Raw genomic sequence first — 22,525 nt, 5'->3', positions numbered from 1 at the left:
AGGTGGTACGAGCCCACCCGCCGGCTGGCTCAGGTCTCCATGACTGCCCCGCTTCTCCACCCCGGCTCTTCACCCTCCTGCCACCTTTTCACCCGTCCCCCGACCACCCGGGCAGAGCTTGACCTCCTACGGCGGCTGGGATCCCACAGGGCTCTCGGAGGCAGCAAATGACACTCGCAGCCCTGGAGGGAAGCTGGAATCCGGATCGAGAAACCCAACCGGAGGGCCCTGCGTGCCCGGTCTCTGCTCCGAACTGCCGGAGGAGACCGGGTCTCCTCTGTGCCCGTGGCGGGACCCAGGGAAGGGCCAAGGGGGTGAAGGGAGCCCTTGAGGCCGGAGGAGAGGCTGGGGGAGGGAAGGACGGAAGTGAGCATGTGGAGGGGGTTGTGAGAGAGGCTGAAGGCGAGGTCCAAAGTGAGGAGAGGAGGCCGCGGGAGAAGCCGCGGTAGAGGCCGAGGGAGCGGTCGAAAGCGAGGAGCGGCGGAGGGCCGCGGGCGAGGCCGGGTCCCGGCTCCCCCGGGGAGGAAGAGGCCGGACAGGAGTCCTCCTTTTTCCAATGCCGGCTCGCCACTCGGACGGCACCGAGGAGCCGGCAACGTCCAGAGAAGAGAGTCCAAAGGGGTGGTCGGCGCGAGCAAACAATGGAAACAAACGGCTCGTACAGTTTTCTGAAAACCTTAAATTCACTTTTTCCCTTTATGAACCACAGGCTGAAAAGAAGGTCAGGGCCGCCCGCGGGCCCGGGCAGTAATCCCGCCGCGGCCCTCCGGGGGTGGAGGCTGGGGGAGACGGGACGGGGGGACGGGCGAACTGGAACCGGAGACCGGTCCTGGCCGCTTCATGGAAGAGTCCTGATTCTGCCGGTCCGGTTCGAAGTCTTCTAGGAGAGAAAAGAGCAGCAGGGCGGGGTCAAACTCCACACTGGCTATCCCATCCTGGCATCCTCCGTAGGTTGGACCGGGCAGAGACGCCAGCCCGTCCCCAGTGACCCGTGGGGCCGAACAGTCCATGGGGCCGAAAGGCTACCGACACTTTGAATGAAAATGCTTTGACCCCCACAACTGAAACTGCCTCAGAGCCCAGCCCCGGGACAAATTCCCGTGGCGTTCCTACTGTGGGCAACGGCATCGGGATCATTGAGAGCGGCCTTGCGGATAACATACCGGCCCGACCCGCATCTCTTCAGGGGTCCCACCCCTCATCCTCCTTCCCAGGCCACAGGCGGGACTCGTGACCGGTCTGCTCCGTCGCAGGTCTCACACGTGCCAGTGGTCCAGGCGGAAAGGAGCCTGGGCGCGCTTAATCCCCTCAGGGACTGGCTGCAAAGCTGCCAACTGCTGGAAGCGCCCACGCGAGTAGACCTAGATAGAGCGGGCGGACCCTCTGTGGTGACAGCACTGAGTAACACGGAGGCTGTGGGGGCCCAGATCGGGGGTCGGGGTTGGGCACGAGACGGTCTGGAGCCGAGGAAACTCACATCAATACCTGGGACAAGGCAGCCAGCCATCAAGTCCACTTCAACCCCATAACCCCCAACAGGGTGCGGGCTGGCTGGGACGGAGGCTGACTGGAACGGAGGCTGGAACGGAGTGGAGGCTGACTGGGGTGGAGGTTGAATGGGTCTGAGGGAGGAGGGAGACTGACCCGAGTGGAGGCAGGCAGGGGCGAAGGCTAGCTAGGCCTGGTGCAGAGAAACAGTGTGGCCTAGTGGAGAGAGCACGGGCTTGGGAGTCAGGAAGACGTGGGTTTCTAAACCCAGCTCCGCCACTTGGGCAAGTCACCTCACTTCTCTGGGCCTCAGTTACTTCATCTGTAAAATGGGGACTAATAACGATTATAATAATAATAATGATGTTGGTATTTGTTAGGCGCTATGTGCAGAGCACTGTTCTAAGCGCTGGGGTAGACACAGGGGAATCAGGTTGTCCCACGTGGGGCTCAGTCTTAATCCCCATTTTACAGATGAGGGAACTGAGGCTCAGAGAAGTGAAGTGACTTGCCCACAGTCACACAGCTGACAAGTGGCAGAGCCGGGATTCGAACCCATGATCTCTGACTCCAAAGCCCGTGCTCTTTCCACTGAGCCATGCTGCTTCTCTGATTATAATAATAATTACGGTACTTGTAAAGCTCTATGTGCCAGTCACTGTACTAAGCGCTGGGGAGGATACAAGACAATCGGGTTGGACACGGTGCCTTGGCCCACTTGAGGCTCACAGTCTCAATCCCCATTTTACAGCTGAGGTAACTGAGGCCCAGAGAAGCGAAGTGACTTGCCCAGGGCCACACATCAGACGAGTGGCAGAGCTGGGATTAGAACCCATGGACCTTCTGACTTCCAGACCCATGCTCTAGTCACTACGCCATGCTGCTTCACTAATCAATGCTGTGAGCCTCATGTGGAACATGGACTGCGTTCAACCTGATTTACCTTGTATTCATTCGTTCAATCGTATTTATTGAGCTCTTACTGACTGCAGAACACTGTACTAAGCATTTGTCCTCCTCAGCGACTAGTACAGCGCCCGGCACATAGTAAGCGCTTAAAAATACTGCCATCATCAGAGCCCACTCTGGTTTTCCACTACGGCTTTTCCAATTATCTGAACAGCTGGTGCCCTGGATTCCGGCCCTCGGATTCCCCGGGGGCTCCCGCCATGCTCCCAGTGGGGGAGGTTAACCCCCAGGGAGCTGGCCCAGCCCCCAACTTCCCCATGGCGCATCCCGGTCCCAGCTGCGCCCCGAAGAAGCCAACGGGTTCCTCAGAGGAGCGAGTCAACTGGTCGCCCAACGGGTCACTCACCTGCCGGTTGTGTCCCAGGCTGGATGTGCTGGACGTGCTGGATTGGGAAAAAGCTACACTGCTGTTTTTTCCAACCTGAAAGACACCAACAAAGCCATCCTCAGGCCCCGGGACGGCTCTGGGAGGAGAGGGGCGTGAGAGGAGAGGCGCGCCAGGGAGGGGGGTGAAGGAGGAGGGGCATGAGGGAGGGGTGCGAGAACGGACGGTGGAAGAAAATCCTCCCAGGAGAAGCAGGGAACTCGTGTCTGCACTCTGACACCTGATGCCTGAAGTCTGGCCTCGGGCCTTCTGGAAGATGGAGAGCAGGTGGGGGACACAGACGACTGCCCCTTGCAGGGCGGCCTTGGGCCGGTACAGGCCCTGTCTTCCCCATTCCTGCTTCGGGATCACTCGCAGGGGGAGCTCGGCTCCGCCAACGGCTTTCCTAGGGCTGCCCTCCATCACCTTGCCAACCCGCATCTCCTCACCCCCGCTCACACCCTCCTGTCTGCCCTGGGCCTGAGACCAGACAGTGCGGTGGGAGGGCGAGGGGGTCTGTGCTGGTGATGGGCATCCTTGGGCGACGGGTGTGTGTGCCCGTGCCTGGACGCGTGCATGTGCTGGACAGACTGAGGGTGCCGGTGTGTGAACCCAAACGTCTGCACACACGGAGGTGAGACTGTGAGTGTGAGGGCCTACAGGTCCAAAAGGCCGGAGAGCAGGAGGAGTTCAGGTGTGAACGACAGCAAAACTCTCCGTTTAGAACCAGGCCCTCGGTCCCCAGCTCGCTTTACCCCTCGTCTGGCAAGCCACTTAACTTCCCTGTGCCTCAATTACCTCAACTGTAAAATGGGGATTGAGACTGTAAGCCCCACGTGGGACAACTTGATTACCTTGTATCTACCCCAGCGGTTAGAACGATGCTTGGCGCGTAGTAAGCGCTTAACAAATACCATAGTTACTATTATTCACTATTATCATTATTATTATTATGTGTCAAGCACTGCTCTAAGTGATTGGGCAGATACAAGTTAATCAGGTCAGACACAGTCCCTGTCCCACATGGGGTTCGCAATCTAAGTAGGAGGGAGAACAGGGACTGAATCCCCATTTGCGGATGAGGTAACTTTTGCTTCAGTCTCGCCCACTCAGTGCCGCTCCCCAATCCCACTCCTCTCAGTCCCGCTCTGTCTTCCCCAAACTGCCCGGCCTCCTCCCGCCCGTTCTGGTTTTCATCCCGCCCGCAGCCAGCGCGCCCTGCGCCGTAGCAGAGAATCGCTAGCTACTCAGACCCACGACCACGCAGACCACGTACGCCACAGCCCAGGGCAGCCCGATTAAATGCCCCCCGACGACTCCATCAACCCAACGCCTTCTCCCCCGACCTCACCCCTCTTCTGCCCTGCCCTGCCCGGGGAGCCACAGGGATCCTCGCCAGCCTTGGGGTAGCAGGCGGAAGGCCTGAAGCCACCGACCCCGCCCCCAAGTGGGGCCTGGCTAGAGGAAGTTCCTGTCTGAGAAGGGCTCAGCCTCCAAGCCCCCCATCCCAGCCGGCTGCCCCCCAACTCGATCCTCCCCGGGGATGTTGGATGACGGCTGGCGGGTGCTCCCCAAAGATCGGGCGTCTGCCTGCGGGGTTGCCCCCGGCCCGACGAGTCTCCTAGGAAGCGGGGTCCGCCGGACGCCGTGGCAACACGAAGGCCCCACGCGAGGCCTGCACGGACTCCGTGCCCTGTCGCCTCTCACTCCCGGCCTGCCGAGGACGATCGGGACGGCGGGGCGGGGATCCCTCCGGGGAGAGCGGGGTACAAGGCTCACCGTTCACAGGTCCTCCAGAGGCCATTCCCCGCCCCCCCGACTCCAACCCCCGGACCGGTGAGGCTGGGCCGCCGGGCCTTACCTGCCGAGAGACGGAGCTGTTCGCAGGGTCTGGCACTGGCGAGATAAGGCTGGAGGGGCTCTTCCGATGAACGCTGTTCATGCCCGCCATCTTGGCGATCTTACAGGCCTTGCCGCTCGCGCTCGAGTTCTTCCGCTTCTTGCCTTCCGCCTTGTCGAAGGCCAGCGGCAGCGAGGTCACGGCATGGTGCGCGGCCAGGGCGAGGTTGCAGGCCTCCACCGTCCCGCCGCCCCCGCCCGGGCCCAGGCGTCGGACGGCCGAGTCCGAGGAGCCGCCCGAGAGGGCCGCCGTCCGCCCCGGGGGCTCCAGCTTGGCACTGAGGACGCCGGTCCCGTTGTTGGCGCTGTGCGCCGACAGGCTGTTGTAGGAACACGGGGCCGGGTACGAGTTCAAGGTGGAGTTGGGGTTCAAGACGCAGTTCTTCCTGTGGGGCCCTGAATACGGGGACGAGGACGGCGAGGGGGAGGGCGAGGGGGACGGCGAGGGGGACGGCGGCGGTTTCCGCTTTTTGCCACCCGCGGCCTCATCGCCGTGGAAGGCCGGGTCCTTGACTTTTGAGGATCTGCTGGTTTTGGTTTTCGACGATGGCTTGTGGGACGGGGAGGGGGCCGCGGCCGGGACGGGGGCCACGGCGGCCGGGGCCTTGAACGCGCAGTCCAGGATGCCCAGAGAGGCGGCGGCCGCCTGCGGGAAGGCCGCCGGGTGGGGCCCGAGGGCGCCCGCGTCCGAAGGGGTGCCGAAGGGGGCTCCGGAGAGCCCGGCGGGCGCCATCAGGTACGGAGAGGTGATCCGGGCGCTGACGGGCGCGGGGGACAGGTACGCGGCAGTGGGGCTGCTGAACGGCTGCAGGACTGAGGAGGCTGGGCCGGGGGAGGGCAGGGGCGCCGACGGCGAAAGCATTGGGCTGTCGGCCGCGGGGGGTATCTTCCTGGCCACCGGAGATGCGAGAGAGAGACGCCCAGGGTCAGCACGGGATCGGGCTGAGGAACCCACCCGCTACCCCCCGCCAGACTCCGCCCCGGGCCCTCCCGGGGTCCGATCTGGCCCCCGCCGGCGACAGGAGAGAGCCGCCCGCCCCGACTTACTTCCACATCTGGGAATTCAAGTGTTTCTCCACCATGGAGTTGAGGGCCAGTCGGAACCGGTCCCATCTGCGGTCGAACACGTAGTAGCCGCGGCCCATGAGGCGGCTCCCGAACGAGCAGAACTGTGAGACGAGACGTTTCCGGCTGGAGACCGGCGGCACCGGCCCGTCCCGGCCCCCGTCTGCCACCCCCCAACCTGCTGCCTAGCTGCCCGCCCCGCCTTCCCCACGCCCCGAGCCCAGCCGGGGTTTTCCACGTTGGACGGAGAGAGCGAGACTTACCCCAAACGATTTGGGGTGATGCGTGGAATAATGGCAGTCCAGCTTCTCCGCCTCGTCAGTTCCTTCCGTGTCGCCCTCGTCGCTGGACAGCCGGCCGGGTAGCTCGCGGCCCAGGGAGGGCAGGGGCAGCTCGGGGCCGAAGCCGCCGTGCGTCGAGGAGCCGGAACCGTTGACGCTGTTTGCGGATGATGGTCTGGGGGAGGGGGAGGGGGAGCGGAGAGGGCATCAGCATTGCCGCCTGGCACCCCCTCACTCAGCTGGTGTGCCCGACCGCCGCCAGAGTGGAACCCCCTGATACCCGACCCCCCGTTTCACAGTGGGCAAAACCGATGCCGGGGGGATAAGCCGGCGGCACGGATCCTGGCCCACCGCCGCCTGAAGAGCCCACTGGGGGATGGGACCCCCACAAGGAGCCGAGATCACCAGAGGGCTCGGGGCTACCCGGTCTGGACGGACCCTTGCTCGAACAGGGGGCTCGGCTCCTCCACCCTCAAGGCAGGCGGGACCACCAACCAATTCCTGACCAGAGGAGACAACGGACCCGGAAGAAAACTCCTGCTTCCTTCCACACTCTGGCCTGGCCCACTGCCCTCACTGTACTCCATCGAGCCTAGTTCAGGGATCCGCCCCCGGGGAAGGTACCCTGTGCCCCCAAGGGCAGTCGCTGGACGAACCCCCTTCTCTGCCCGGCCCCTGGGGGCAGTTTCAGCTCGCTAATACGGCTCCACCCCCAAGTCAGCCCGGCTCACTTCCAATATGGCCAAGTAAAGGTCAGTGAAGGAACTCAGTACCCACACACACACCCACCGCCACCCCCGCCGCCCATCCACCAGCCTCTCTCTCTCTCTCATACCCACCCCCTGGCCTTGGTGCCATCCCCTGTGGTCCCCGTCCGGTGGACCGGCATGCTGGAGCGCCAGCCCGGGCCTCCCCACCTCCCAACCTCCCCCTGGCGGGGGCTTTCCCGGACGCCGGCTTACCGAGGAAGTACGGAATTGGGCGGTCTAGATTTTGCGGGAGACGCTACTTTAGGTTCCGGCCCAGAGGCGGAGGCGGCTCCCGCGAGAGGGTCCGGCCCCGGGACCGGCTGGCTCTGGTGCGCGTCTCTGGTCCCCGGCCCCGCCGGCGGGGGTGGCGGCAGGAGATGCTCCTTGTCTTTGGAGCCCTCTTTTTCCCTGGATCGGGCCTTGTGCTCGGCCAGCAGGATGTCGAACTGCTTCTTTCGGCCCGGAACTGCCCGCCGGTGGTTCAGCGAGTGTGTCTGTGGAGGGAGGGAGGGATTGAGGCCGGCGCCTCCTGCCCGGCGCGACCCCTCGTCCATTGCCCGCCCGGGGGGAGGCAGGGAGTGGGCTGGGGGTGGGCAGAGTGCAGGCGAAAGGTAGGCGGGGGACGGGCGGGGGGAGGGGCGGGGGGCGGGCAGAGAGGCGAGGACGTGCATCCCCAAGGGAGAGGCATGCCCCGCTGGTGGCTGGGGGCCCGGGTCAGCACCCCGTCCCCAGCCCGGCGAGAGCAGGGCGGCGTCAGAAAATCACCTTGCAGGTGAGGGATCTTGTGCAAGGTTTCTTGGTCTCGGGGTCCGACACTCCACAGTGCTTATTTGGGTCAAATTCTCGCTCTGGGAGGGAAAGAGAAATGATGACTACAGCCGGCCGGTAGCCGGCCTCTCCCCGTCCGCCCGGAGCGCTCCAAGACTCCCACCTCTGCGGCCCAGGGGGTTCAGCCCCTTCTCCCACAAGGCCACTGGGTCTCCGAGCCAGGCCGGCGGGCGGCAGGAGAGGCTTTGGCGGGGGGTGGGGAGGGATGGGGGGCAGAAATGATTGGTTGGAATCACCGTTAAGATCAAATCGCCACCTGAAAGGTGAGAGGTCAGTGCCACCGAGTCATGGGCAAACTAGGCCAAGCACCCTCCACCCCCCACTCCCGCCACCCTCATCCTCGCTACCAAAACTTTCCCACAAAGGTTCCCTCCGGGGCCTGGGGCAAGAGGAGACAGTCTCATCGTCCCCCCGTCCCTCGTCCCTCCCACCCCCATCTCGTCTGTCTGCAGGGGAGGTGGGGCGGGATGTCTGTCTGCGTTCAGACAGACGGACGGACACGTAGGCTTTGAGGACTTGGCCTTCCAGGCAGTTCCGGGGGTAAGGAGAGGGAGGTCAAAGGAAGAATCTGGAAGAGGGTGGCGGGAGGGCGGTCGGGGCTCCTTCCTCCCCTCCGAGTCCAGGGCTTCACAGGGTGGCAGGTGCCCCTCAACGGCTATGCCACCTCTCTGGATGTGCCAGCTCTTGGCCCTGGCCTACGGGCCCCCGTGGGGAGCAGCGGCCCGGGAACGGAGAGGCCCGGCCCCCCACCCCGACGGCCCAAGGGCCAGCCTGCACCCCGGCAACCGGGGGACGCCCAATCCTACCCAATGGCACCGTGTCTGCTGAGCCCCCATCTCTGCTTCCTCCCAGAACCAAACCCCGTCTGCCAGGAATTAGGACACCTCCTCCTGGTCGGCCTCCCGGGACCCCCTCCTCTAAGCCGGCCCAGCCGCCACGGCCAGGACTGGGAGGTAGTACAGCCTTACTGGAAGAGCATGGACGCCCGGCCTGCCGGTGACCGAGGATAAGGCAATGAACTGCTCTGGGCCTTACTTTCCTCATTGGGAGAATGGGGACTCAATACTTGTTTTGGGGGTGTTTTTTGAAAATGACATCTGTTACATGCCAGGCACTGTACTAAGCCCGACAGCAGATTCAAGCTAATCAGGTTGGAGACTGTCTCTGTCCCACATGGGGCTCAAAGTCTTAATCCCCATTTTACAGATGAGGGAACTGAGGCCCAGAGATGTGAAGCGACTTGACTAAAGCCACATAGCAGACAAGTGACGGGGTTGGGATTAGAACCCAGGTCCTTCTGGCTCTCGGGCCCAGGCTCTCTCCACTAGGCCAGGCTATTCTCCCTCCTACTCAGACCATGGGCCTCAGGTGGGACAGACAGATACTGTGTCCAACCTGATGATCTTGCATCCAACCCAGCGCACAGTACAATGGTTGGCACAGAGTAAGCGCTTAACGATACCATGACGATTATCATTATCTGGACCCGGTGACTAATACCGCAGGGGCCTGGTTCCCTCCACTCCATCACCTCTGGTGTCCCCCAGTCCCTGAGCCCAGCAGAGATTCGGTCCCGGTCCCAATCCCAGGCAGAGGGAGGGGTCAGAGGGGGCCGGGCGGAGGAAACCGAGGCTCAGGGCCTGGCGGGTCAGTCGGGCGGGGCACCTACCTGCCAGCCTCTTGTACGGCTTGCTGCCCTTCGTGCCGTTCTGGTGCTTCCTGTCTAAGGCGGGGGTCGCACCACCCCTGCCATTCAGGACCTTCTCCGGCGATGGGGGCACCGGTCTGGGCAGGAGGGCAGGCTTGGCACCCAGTGGGGCCGCGAGGGCGGGCGAGGGGTTGGAGGAGCAGGATGAGGAGGAGGAGGAGGAGGAAGAGGAGGAGGAAGAGGAGGGAGCCGCGGGGGTGGCGGTCGCGTTCATTTTGACGTTGGCACCATCGGCCTTCACCAGGTTAGGAATTTTCTCTAAACTGACTACGGGCACTGGAACGCTGGAAAAGAAACGAAAGGGAAAAATCAGACCTCTGGCCGGCTGGATGTACCGGGGTCGGGCCACCCCCTCCTCTCCGAAACATTCCTTCGGTCTCGCTGCCATACCCAAGGTTCTGTTCGCGGAGGGGCCTCTGGCCCAGAGCCATCAGGGAATGGACTGAGCCATGGCCAGGGTCCAGCTTCTTCCCCCCAGCTCACCCCTGGTCCAGAGGGTCGGCCCTCCCTCCCTCTCCAAGCATTCTGCCGGGTTAGACTGGTCTGCTCTCCCGTCTCTCCAGTGGATGATGCCCGCCCGTCTGCCCGCTATTATTTCCCTGGGGAGCGCCCCCTTATCTTCTCTCCCCGGCCGGTCTCCGGTTACCCCGGCCCTATCCGGCCGGATACCACCTTTGCTCTGGCGAACCACTCAATCAATGGTATTTATTGAGCATTTACGATGTGTAGTAAGCTCGGGAGAATACAATGACTCCAACAGAACTAGCAGGCACGTCCTGTGCCCATAACCAGCTTACAGTCTAGAGAGGGAGCCAGGTCAGTGTTCTAAAGCTGGAATTCCCAGGAACCAGCCACTGGTCCTGACTGAGGAGTGATCCTCCAGTTAACCCTTTAAGGCCGCTTCTCAATGGACTGCCACATACACCGTGGAGAAGCAGCACAGGCCTAGAAGTCAGAGGACCCGGGTTCTGATTCTGGCTCTGCCACACTCTCTGTGTGGCCTTGGGCAACTCATTTCACCTCTCTGGACCTCAGTTCCCTCATCTGTACATGGGGATTAAAACTGTGAGCCCCACTTGGGACAGGGACTGTGTCCAACCTGATTATCTTATCGAACCCGGTGTTCAGAACAGTGCCTGGCACAGAGGCAGCGTTTAACAAATTCCATTAAAAAAATGGAGAGTTGGTTAATGCTCCCCCCCAACCTGTGGGGTTCCTGGAGACAGATTCTGCACTGGGCAGGCTAGACCTCGGGTCACTGCCCCAGGGGCACCCTCTCACAGAGGGCCCCCCACCCAAGTAGCTCAGTCAGGGTGCAACTGGCCACCCCCTGCTTTGCTTTGGGCAAATCCTTTTCGAGGCAACAGCACAAACAGGCTGGATTCTTGTGGGGAGAGGGAGGAGGGAGATGGGTTGGGAGAGCGGCTGGAACGCACGTGTCCTCGAAGGCACCAGAAGCCGACCACTGCCTGCCTCACTGTCTCTCCTGTAGACAGGGGAGACGAAACAGAGTTTCCAGCTTTCCCTTGGCCGGCATTCCCAGTCTCCCTCGGGCACTGGTCATTCATTCAATCGTATTTACTGAGCACTTACTGTGTGCTGAGCGCTGTACTGAGCGCTTGGGAGAGTACAATACAATAAACAGACACATTCCCTGCCCACAACGAGCTCGATCACTAAGTCTCTCTCGGGCACTGGTTCCTGAGTCCTCCCCTGGGAAGGTCAACGAGTCTCCCCAGGCAAGTAATCCAGCTTCTCCCTAGATAAGGTTTCCCAGCCCTTTGGTCACCGTGGGCACCAGAGGCTGGGGCTGGTGTGCCTTTTCTTCGGCTTCTCCTCAGCCCTCGGACAAAAGTCCCAAGTTTCAGCCCACGTGGACTGGCCAGAAGCTCTTAGTTCTCCCGTTGGCTTAACTCGGGACCTGGGTCTGCAGGGTCTCTCACAGCCCCGCTGAGATTGGACTGAGCATGGACCCCAGTTAATAATAATTAATCATTTTGGCATCTGCTAAGCTCTCACTGTGTGCCAAGCACTGTTCTAAGCACTGGAATAACTACAAGCTAATCAGGTTGGACACAGTCCTCGTCTCACTTGGGGCTCAAAGTCTTCATCTCCGTTTTGCAGATGAGGTAACTGAGGCACAGAGAAATTAAGTGACTTGCCTAAGGTCGCACAGCAGGCAAGTGGCGGAGCCGGGAACCCATGTCCTCTGGCTTCCCAGCCCGTGCTCTTGTCGCTTTACAAGTCACTTTACTTCTCTGGGCCTCAGTTCCCTCATCTGTAAAATGGGGACTAAAAGTGTGAGCTCCACATGGGACAACCTGATTACCCTGTATCTGCCTTAGCGCTTGGAACAGTGCTTGGCACACAGCAAGTGCTTAACAAATACCATAATCTTTACTATTATTATTATTATAACTGACACCTGCCTTTCCCCAGATAACTCGGTCTCCCCTGCCGCTCTCTAGAGGGGGGGGGGCCTCATCTTCTCTCACTCCCCCAGACTCACCGGGAAAGGGGAGGGGAGGAGTCAGCTTCCCAATGCTGCTTTCGCACCATCCCACCTTCCCCATCCCTCTCTTTCCCTTCCTTTGAAGTCCACAACACCCACCCACCTCTACCACCGGCTCTAGTTACTAGTCACGGTCCCCCGCCTCGTAGGCCCCGCCTCCAAATATCTGAACCGTTTGGATCCTTTCCTCACATTCCTACTCTCCTTCTCCATCCCTACAGCGATCTAGGGGATTTTGATATCTATAAAGATGCTCCCGTTCCCTTCATTCCACAGAACCTGCCCTCACAGAGGTCACCGATGATCTCCTTCTTGCTAAATCCAACGGCCTCCCCTCCATCCCAATCCTCCTCGACCTCTCGGCTGCCTTCGACACCGTGGACCACCCCCTTTCTCCTGGACACGTTATCCAACTTCAGCTTCGCTGACACTGTCCTCTCCTGGTTCTCCTATCTCTCAGGCTGCTCATTCTCAGTTTCTTCCAAGGGCTCCTCCTCTGCTTTCCACTTGCTAACAGTGGGAGTTCCACAAGGCTCGGTTCTGGGTCCCCTTCTATTCTCCATCTACGCCCACTCCCTAAGAGAATTAATTTGCTCCCACGGCTTCAACTACCATCTCTACGCCTATGATTCCCCAATCTACATCTCCAGCTCTACATCTCCAGTCCTGATCTCCCTCCTTCTCTGCAGTCTCACATTTCCTTCTGCCTTCAGGACAACTCTACTTGGATGTCCCGTCGACAGCTCAAAATTAACACGTCCAAAACAGAACCCCTCATCTTCCCACCCAAACCCTGTCCTCCCCCTGACTTTCCCATCACGGTAGACAGCACCGCCATCCTCCCTGTCTCACAAGCCCGTAACCTTGGCATTATCCTCGACTAATCTCTCTCATTCAACCCACATATTCAATCTGTCACCAAATCCTGTCGATTCAACCTTCCCAACGGCCCTAAAATCTGCCCGTTTTTTCCCACCCAGACTACCACGTTAATCCAAGCACTTACCCTATCCCACCTTGACTACTACATAAGCCTCCTTGACCTCCCTGCCTCCCATCTCTCCCAAACTCCAGGTCATACTTCACTCTGCTGCCGAGATCATTTTTCTAAAAAAATAAAATTAAGTCCCATCTCCCCACTTCTCAGGCACCTCCAGGAGGTGGTTGTCCATCCACCTCTGCAACAAACAAACTCCTTACTACAGGCTTCAAAGCACTCACCTCTTTGCCCCCGTCTACCTTACCTTGCTGATCTCCTACTAAAATTTAGCACACTCGCTTCACTCCTCTAATCCCAACCTACTCACTGTACTTCGATTTCGTCCATCTCGCCACTGACCCCTCACTCACGCCCTTTCTCTGGCCTGGAATTCCCCCTCCTCCTTCACAGTGGACAGACCCTCACGTCCCACCTTCAAAGCTGTATTAAAATCCCAACTCCTCCGAGAGGCCCTCCCTAAGGCCGCGTTTCCCCTACTCCCTCCCTCCTGTATCATCCCCGCCCTTGGGGTTTTACCCTGTATTCCAGCCTTCCACCCTCAGCACCGCAGCACTTACGTACCTATCTTCATTTAATGTCTGTCTCCCACCCAACCCCTAGACCGTAAGCTCCTTGTGGGCAATATAACTGTTATAATGTACTTTCCCAAGTGTTCAGCACACTCCTCTGCACATAGTAGGCGCTCAATAGATTTGACACATCTACTGGTTGCTTTCCTGCAGACACGGGGCCGACCGGACCGGCCTGGACCCGGACAGCTGGATCCCGGGACCCGGTTGAGCCAAGCCGGAAAATCCAACAGAGCGGTCAGGTGTTTTGAGGTGGGGGGAGCGCAGGGGCGATCGGGAAAGGGGGGCTGCGTCCAGAATTCAGTTTTAAGGCAACCAAACGAAGAAAGCAACAACCATCAGCCGCTAGACGTCTCTGCCCCGATGGACTGAGGGTCCGGTTGGCATTGCTTCCTCTGGGCTGCTGCACCTGACTCCCGGCCCAGGGAGGAGGGTCCCCTCAGCCCCCCCCGCAGTCTGCCAGCCCTCCATGCTGCCAGTCGGGCGGCAGCCTGAGGCACACCGACACCCCTTCCTCTCCCCGCTGGCAGGAACAGAAGAGAGGCCCCAGGCCCCCTAGGCTGGCTGAACCAACTGTTCTTTGTGGTCGGGTCTTCTCCACCAGCTCAACGCACCCAAGCCCCAGCTGGGGGTGGCGGGGAGGGGGCTGAGGGAGGGAAGGAGCACCGAGACAGGTCTGAGTGAGAGCTAACCCCTCAGATATCCCCATGGGGCCTCGGATGTACCCCCAAAGCCCTTTATAATACCCACCTCCCAAGCACTTAATGTACATCTATCTTTATTCTCACTTAGTCATACTTCACTCCGCTGCCCAGATCATTTTTCTAAAACATAAAATTGAGTCCACATCTCCCCACTCCTCAAGACCCTCCACTGGTTGTCCATCCACCTCTGCATCAAACTGACACTCCTTACTATAGGGGCCTCGGATGTACCCCATAAGTCCTTTAGAATACCCACCCCCCAAGCACTAATGTACATCTATCCTCATTCTCCACCACTTCCCCTCTCTGAAACTGATTCTAACCCCTGTCTCTCCTAACTAGAGCCTAAGCTCCCCAAGGGCGGGGGTCACGCCTACCAACTCTCTTGCGTCTTCCTCTCCCTAGCATTTAGCACAGTGCTCAGCAGACACTAGGGCCTCAATAAATCCTACTGAATGACCGACTGACTTGCCTCTACAGGGGGAATCTGCACGTGCCTGGGTACGAAGGTTGGCGAAGACTGCTACCAAGGCCGTGGAAGGATGCCCAGGGCTCAGGCAGGCCCTAGAGGCTCCTGCTCCTGCTCATGGCCTGCCAGTGCTCCGACCAGGAGTCCCCGCTGGGCCACGGCTCCCTAGAACGGCTCCGGCCAGGGAAGGGCGTCCTCAGGGCCTACGTGCGTCGGAACTCGGCGTGGCCGGACTGATTCTCAGGTGGCTCGCTTCCCGCCAGGGCCCCTCACATGCCCAGAGCTGGCAGGACCCATCCTGCATTTTTTCTTCTCGAGCCTTCTACCCAGAATTGAGCCTTGTGGAACGCCCTCCTGGGACGCCGAGCGGAGCTCTCTGCAGAGCCTGGCCGGGCAACCCCAGGGTCTGGCGTGGCAATGTCCAGCTGCCCATCCTGCCTTGGCCTTGGGCTGGCCAACCCCAGCCACGGTCATTCACCCAGCGCGGCAGAGAGGACGGGAAGCCACTGAGAAGCCCCAAAACCACTGCCGCTCTGCTCTCCATGGGGCCTAAACCGGGGACTGGGGAGGGGTCCCCGACCGGCTGTGAATGAGGAGAAGCCGAGGGGATGGACGAGGCAACGGCGACAGTGATGCCACCTGGGTCTGCCTACGGGCATCGCTGTCCACAGTCAGTTTCCAGAGGCACAGGCCGGGGACCGGGCGGGCCCATGCTCCGGCCAGTTGTCTGACTGCCCGAAGCAGGGCCGGCAAAGCCGCTTCCCCATTTGTCCAACTGCCTCCTCGGGCCTCACAACTTGACCGGCCGGACCCTCCAGGATCCCCTCAGGCTCCCATCCCACCCACGAAGCCCGAGGGCCTCCTTCTCACCGACCCCGGCTCAGCGCCAAGCGATGGGCGAGACGAAACAAAGCCTGCTCCTTCCTCCCGACGAGGGGGCAAACTCCCCGGATCTCGGGTTTGGCTCCCCCGGTCCGTCTCCCGCGCCAACTTCCGCGTGGTGGCACCCTCCACCTGCCGGCACTCACCATGGTTTATCCCTCGACGCTTTCGGAGGAAAGACTGTGTGCTGTTTGCTACTGGAGGTAAGAAGATTGTCTTTGGGCGTTCTGAATGGCTTTGAGTTGTTGCTGACAGGGTTAGGGCCGCTGACGGAGGATTTGGATTTCACCTGGACTAGTGACGTCCTGGCGTTGGAAGGCGGAGACGCTGGAGAGGGGCAAGCCTTACACATCGAACCGTGCCTTCTTTCTGCAAGGGGGAAGAAAAGATAAGTCTCATAGGTCCGCCGTTCCTGGGTGAATACGATGCGTCTGCGTATATACACACACACAGACACACACAGACACACCCACAACCTGCAGCATCAGCACCGGCCAACTGCACTTGGACTCAATCCATCGTATTTACTGAGCACTTACTGTGTGCAGAGCCCTGTACTTGGCGCTTGAGAGAATACAATATAACAGATACATTCCCTGTCCACAGTGAATTTACAATCTAGAGGAAGAGAAACCTTGGAAGAGACGCCGCAGGCCCCAGTGGGAAACTAAGTAAGAGTTTACTACGTATCAGGCGCGGAGGTAGATGTGTTGTATAAGCACATGGGATGTAGTCTCTGTCCCAAATGGGGCTAAAGGTCTAAGAAGGAGGGAGGTCAGATTTAATTTAAGGGATTTAATCCCTATTTTACAGATGAGGAAACTGAGGTCCAGAGAAGTGAAGTGACTTGCCCCAGATCACAGAGCAAGCAAGTGGCGGAGCCATGATTAGAAGCCAGGTCCTCTCACTCCCGGGCAGTGCTCTCTCCACCAGGCCACGCTGCTTCTTGATTGTATTGCCACCCCGAACCGCGTGGAACCCGAACTCTGCTCCTCTAGCACTGACGCCCTTGTTAAATTCATCACCACCCTTGTCTTTTATACTGGTTTACGTTTTCATCATTTCGTGCGGGTCTGTTGCCAATCCCCTGCACCCCATTACTCTCGGACGGTGAGCCCTTAGGTTGGGCTGTGTCTGTCACCTGAACGGCACTTAATATTTTAGCCTCTGGCTTAAAAAAAGCCCTCACCAAGGAGAAAATGCAAATATGATCTGCGCCTGGTGGTAGCGGCACTCGGACGGTACCAGGCAACCATCATCCAGCCGGGTTTTCCGACGAGACAGGGGTGGCGGTCCTAAGGGGGCAGGGCTGCGTCCTCTGGTGACCAAAAGGGCACCAGAGGCAGGGACGGTCCCTCAGTGGGTACAGACAACCGCAAATAGGGGAAACTGAACCCAAAATCCACCACGGCCAGGGGATTTCCAAACGGTGTTTTGCACAAAGTAGGGGCCTAAAAGTGCCTATCGCTATTACTGTTACTGCAACGATAAGGTTTTCTAACCACGTAGGCTACGAGGCTGGGATACACGGCCATTTTTCTGACTGGTGAAGCTTTACGGGGATCATTACACTTGGACCAGTTTTATTTAATATTTCACTAGCGGTCTGTAAGCTCGCCGAGACTCTAAGCTCTCCTGAGGGGTGGAATGCCGAAGCGGGGAAACGGCAGGAAGACTCTAAAAGACTGAATTGAGGGGGCTGAAAAATGGCAGACGAGCGCCGGTGTCAGCCGGCGGGAGAAGAAATAATCCAAGCTCCGGGACTCCCAGTCACGACCTGGAAGAGATTCCGGGGTCGCTGGCTCGCTGGGCTGCGGGAGCCAAAGTGGAAGTTCAAAAATAAAACTTGGTATCCGAAGGTGAAGTCCCCGATGACAACGTTTATCTATCTCCGAGTGCAAGGGTGCCCGGAAAAGTTGGGGCGGAGATGGGTATTCTCTCTCAAGCTGACCTTTCCTTTTCCAGGCTCCTTCTTTGCTTCGCACCCTCTGATGGTGGAAGGTCCCTTGAGCCTCAACTCCGGATCCCTTTCTACTCTCCATGTACGCCCACTCCCTTGGCTTCAACTGCCACCTCTATATGGATGATTCCCAAATCTACATATCCAGCCCGAAACTCTCTCCTCTGCAGTTTCCCGTTTCCTCCTGCCTTCCGGACATCTCTGCTTGGATGGCCCGCTGTCACCTCAAACTTAACATATCCAGATCAGAACTCTGCATCTTCCCACCCAAACCCTGTCCACCCCCTGACTTTCCTGTCACCGTAGACAGCACCACCATCGTCCCTGTCTCTTAAGCCTGTAACCGCGACTCATCCCTCTTATTCAACACGCGTATTCAATCTTTCTCCAGATCCTGTCAGTTCAACTTTCACAACATCACTAAAATCCGCCCTTTTCTCGCCATCCAAACTCCTATCGCGCGGATCCTCCGAGCGCTCATTCAATATCACCTTGATTACGGCAACAACCTCTTTTCTGGCCTCCGTACCTCCTGTCTCTCCTCGCTCCAGTCCATACTTCACTCTGCTGCCCTGATCATTTTTCAAAAAAAAAAATTCGGTCCCTATTTCCCCACTCAAAAACCTCCCGTGATTGTCCATCCACTTCTGTGTCACTCAGAAACACTTTACCATCGATTTTTAAGCTGTCATCAGCTCGCCACCTCTTATCTTATCTCACTGATCTCCTACTCACTCACTGTACTCCATCTCGTTCACCGCACTACCAACCCTTTGGCCCCGTCCCGCCTCTGGCCTGAAACTCCCTCCCACTTCACATCCGACAGACCACCACTCTCCCCACGTTCAAAACCATCTCCTCCACGAGGCCTCTCCTGACTAAACCCTCTTTTCCTCTCCTCCCTCTCCCTTCTGCATCACCCTTGCATTTAGATCTGTCCCCTTTAAGCACTTGACACTCACCCCACCCTCTGCCCCACAGTACTTACATATCCGTAATTTATTTTTAATGTCTGTCTCCCCCTCTAGACTGTAAGTTCCTTGTGGGCAGGGAATACGTCCTCCACATATCAGACCGATAACTGCTCTCCCCGACATCGAAGCCTTACTGAAGGCCCATCTCAAGATCCCCAAATCTTGCAACCGGAGGCTCAGTCCCTAGGGTCCTGCGTGGCCACAAGGATCTGGCAGGGATCGTGACATCTGCTTGGTTCGTATTTTCCAAGCACTTAATACATTGCGCTCTGTGTTCAATAAATGCTGCTGCAAATACTATGAAGGAGCACTTTCTTAGAGTGCTCCCTGCCAAGCTGCCCCTGGAGGAAAGGGGAACCCAAGACCGTCCTGGAGTAGAGTCGGTGTCTCCTCTCCCCGAGGCGGAGCTGCAGTTGATCGGTACATCTGTCCCCGCTCCCCCAGAGAGATGCCCACGGAGCTGCTCAGCAGGAGTCCGGCCCTCCGGCACAGACGGCGGGGGTTCGAGGCGGGCTCCAGGGGGCCGTGCTGTTGGTCCACTAGGAGCGGCGGTGTCCTCTTCGTCGGCTCAGCCCCATGCCGCCCGGCTCTCCCGGCCATCGCAGGGAACGGCGGCTGACTGGAACCGGGCCGGTTTCCCGGAGACGCCTGTGTCCGTCCGGGCCGGCCTCTTCTCGCCGGCCCCCGAGCTAAGCGCTTCAGAAAGGGTCACCGGTATTCCCTATTCGACCCCGAGTCCTCAAGGGAGCCCGTGGAAGGGAAACAGTTAATCTCCATCGAGCGTTTTGGCTGGAGATTCATTTTTCCGGGGCCGCCGGATCCGGATGAGAGTTCCTTCCTGGGAAGTACCGTACTGTGGCGGTGGCCACAACCCGGAATTTCCGTTGCCATTTTCTTCCCCCCGTTTTACACCACCAATGGCCCAGCCTCTTCAACACCCCTCCGGCAGCCATTTACCTGCGGAAGGAAATACCGGATTGCCCCGATCGGAGTCCAGAGGGTTCCACCCGGCCCCACCCCCAGCTCCCCTCGGCCAGCCAAGTTCGCTGAGGGAAAATCATCTCGGGGGTGGAGGGGCAACGGGGATGGTGGGGGTGTATAACACACCTGGCTGGAGTTCAGTTTTCCAGGCTGCGTGTTGGAGCGCACTATGCGAGCCAAAAATAATAATAATTATAGTACTTAAGCGCTTACTATATGCCAAGCACTGTCCTAAGCACCGGGGTAGGTACAGGTTAATCAGGTTGGACACAGTCCCTGTCCTACACGGGAGCCCGTGTGTGAGCGCACGCGTAATCCCCGCTTTTTACAGACAAGGTAACAGGCACAGAGAAGTGACGTGGCTTGCTCAAGGTCACACAGCAGACGAGCGGTGGAGCCGGCATTAGAACCCACGACCTTCTGACTTGTAGGCCCGTACTCTATCCGCTACACCAAAGGGAGTCATTCAAGCCTCCACCCGTTCCACGGAGCAAGCTGGAGACCGGAAGCCGTTTCCTTCTGCTTTTGCAGCTCCCCTGGCCCCAGGCCGGGGACGGGGGTGGCGGGGAGGGTTGTGGGGAGACCCAGGTGCCACTGTGAAGATCTGAGAGCTCCCCGGGCACAGATCCGAGGGCATCGGTCAGTCAGTCAATCGTCCGTATTGAGTGCTCCGTGTGTGTAGAGCACTGTACTAAGCGCATGGGGCAGTTCGATATAAGAGGGGCAAGCACCGGCCCGTGCCCTCGCCTCAACATAGCTGGGTGGGTGCTGTGGCCAGAGCCCCCGGCGGCAGCTGCCCGGCTCCACCCCCCCACCCCCCCCCTCGCCCCCCGGGCCCCGGCCCCGGCCAAGCTGCTTAACCTCTTTCCGCTTTGGGCCGGGCGTCGCTAATGACAGGCCGAATATTCAGGTCAGATGCCTGCCGTTCAGGCTGCCAAGACCCGTGCCTTGGCTTCGGGTTTTCCAAATAGAACAGGAAGTTAGAGAAACAAAAGCTCCCGGACCCGGAGCGGCTGTGGCAGGGGAGGGGCCTCTCACCGGGAGCAGAGTACGGGGCTACAGCCGGGGGGGGGGGGGTCTGCATTTCGCCCAACACCTTAGAGACGGCCATGTCTTTTTTTTTAAATGGTATTTAACGCTTACTATGTGCCAGGCGCTGGGGCAGATACGAGTTAATTAGGCTGGTCACAGTCCTCAACCCCATTTGACAGATAAGGTAACTGAGGCCCAGAGAAGTGAAGTGACTTGGCAGAGGTCACCCGGCAGATGAGTGGACAGAGCTGGGATTAGAAGCCACGTCCTCCTGACTCCCAGGGCCGCGATCTAACCGCTAGGCCAGGCTGCTTCTCTCCCAACTCTGGGGTTGATTTTCCTTCCTTTCCCAATGAGAGGCGGCGGGGAAAGCAGAGGGGGCTGGGCGGCGGCGGGTTTTCTCTTCGGTAACAACTAATGGGGAAATCGAACAGGAAAGTTCCAGCGGAAAGCTTGGGATCACGGTACTGTAGCCCAACGGGGCATCCAGGGGACCCTGGAAAGTCATGGTTCCAGACTCGTCACCGTGGCAAGGAGGCAGGAGAGGGGAGTCAGCTTCTTCCCTGGGCTCCTGCCCAATCCCACCTTAGCCGGGCCCCGGAGCTGGACTCCATCATCTCCTCAGGACCCTCCGAAACCTCTCCCACCCCGCACTGGGGTAGATACAAGTTAATCAGGCTGGGCGTAGTCCCACCAGCCCCCTTCCCCCCGCCCTTTTATGGTACTTAAGTGCTTACTATGTGCCAGGCACTGTACTAAGCCCTGGAATAGATATGATTTCATCAGGTTGGACACAGTCCCTGTCCCACGCGGGGCTTACGGTTTTAATCCCCATTGAGATATCTGAGGCCCAGAGCGGTGAAGTGACTTGCCCAAGGTGACACAAGAGACAAGTGGTGGTGCCAGGATTAGAACCCTGGTCCAACTGACTCCCAGGCCCGTGGTCTATCCATTAGGCCACACTGGAGAGCAGGTGCTGTCTGGGGTGTCTTCCGTGGACAGAGCACTAGGTTCAGGGTAAAAGTCACCCTCTGTTCTCAGGAGCCAGGAATCCCGGATACCGGTGCCAGTTGTGCTTCTAGCCTCCTGGGAGACCTTGGTCGAGTCACTTAACCTCACTGTGCCTCAGTGGCTCCAGCTGTTCGACGGTGAGAAGTCCCCTGGCCCCTCAGGGTTTGAAGATCAGCAGTAAGCTCCAACAGTAAAAAAATAAAATAAAATAACACCAAAAAACGCTAACCACCAGCAACACAACACTTGTGAGAAGGGTCACATCACAGCTCTGATCGAACGGGACTTGTCCCAGTTGTGTTCCGTCACATTTATATTCCGAATCCCGTGGAGGATTGGTGGGAAGTTGAGATGTTGGCTTTCTCCCTTTTTCTTTCTCCACTGGGCACCACCCATCCCCTCCCGTCCCCCGGGCCCATCCTCTGGCCGCGAGCTGTTCCGACCTGTCAAGCACCTTTCCCCGGCCTCGGACGATTCCCCTCAGATATCTCCCACGAGCCCTGTGGCCGCCCGTGGCCCTGGACGGCCCGGTCGGCCTTCCGCCTGCCCGCGGCGCCCCGGCCCCCCAGGGGGACGCCGACGGAAATGGTCGAGGTGCCCGGCCCGGCCGGGAGCCCTCTTCCACCCGGCGGCGGGGATCGACCTCTCGGGGAGACCGGGCCAGAGTGAGCCGAGGGGGTAAAGGTCACCGACATCCAGGCCAACTCGGCTTCGTATCATTCGCGGGAAAGAGGACGGGAAGAAGCGGGAGGAGGGGGAAGAGCGGGAGAAGAAACAGGAGGCAGAAGGGAAAACAAAGGAAGGGGAGGAGGGAGGAGACCCCCGTAGTCTGACCTAGCCGCTCGGCCGAGCTATTTCTGGGCCGGTCTGCCCCGTGACAACCCCCTCGCTGCTTCAGCTGGGGATCGCGAAGGCACTCGACGCCCCCGTCGTGCTCGGCTCTGGCCGGTCTGCCGCTTACCCGACGCCGTCCCCCCCGCCACCAGACGCGCCGCACGGTGGGAGGGGAGGCGTCTGCCCAGCTGCTATCGCCGCCACGGCTCCCCAGCCCTCTCCCTGCCCCCGACGGTCCACGGCCTC

General features: G+C 59.4%; 1 protein-coding gene across 3 annotated transcripts in view; it reads right to left on the bottom strand.

Moving 5' to 3' along the window:
• ATXN7L1 (ataxin 7 like 1) overlaps positions 1-22,525 on the bottom strand; it is a 62,205-nt gene that overhangs the window by 2,647 nt on the left and 37,033 nt on the right. Inside the window, exons 4-12 of one of the 3 annotated variants that reach the window (XM_029078261.2) lie at positions 15,634-15,856; positions 9,313-9,635; positions 7,581-7,663; positions 7,029-7,309; positions 6,049-6,241; positions 5,768-5,889; positions 4,683-5,610; positions 2,804-2,878; positions 660-880 (exon numbers count right to left, since the gene is read on the bottom strand). In XM_029078261.2, the coding sequence (XP_028934094.1) occupies positions 839-880; positions 2,804-2,878; positions 4,683-5,610; positions 5,768-5,889; positions 6,049-6,241; positions 7,029-7,309; positions 7,581-7,663; positions 9,313-9,635; positions 15,634-15,856 (2,270 nt within the window). In that variant the 3' untranslated portion in view covers positions 660-838. Of the gene's footprint in view, positions 1-659; positions 881-2,803; positions 2,879-4,682; positions 5,611-5,767; positions 5,890-6,048; positions 6,242-7,028; positions 7,310-7,580; positions 7,664-9,312; positions 9,636-15,633; positions 15,857-22,525 lie in introns of those variants that run through there. The other 2 variants (XM_029078262.2, XM_039913953.1) reach the window with 2 other exon arrangements.

The sequence above is a fragment of the Ornithorhynchus anatinus genome, chromosome 13 (genome assembly GCF_004115215.2).
Source record: "Ornithorhynchus anatinus isolate Pmale09 chromosome 13, mOrnAna1.pri.v4, whole genome shotgun sequence".
NCBI lineage: Eukaryota > Metazoa > Chordata > Mammalia > Monotremata > Ornithorhynchidae > Ornithorhynchus > Ornithorhynchus anatinus.
Note: the sequence above shows the minus strand (reverse complement) of the source record. Positions and strands in the feature narration are given on the sequence as shown.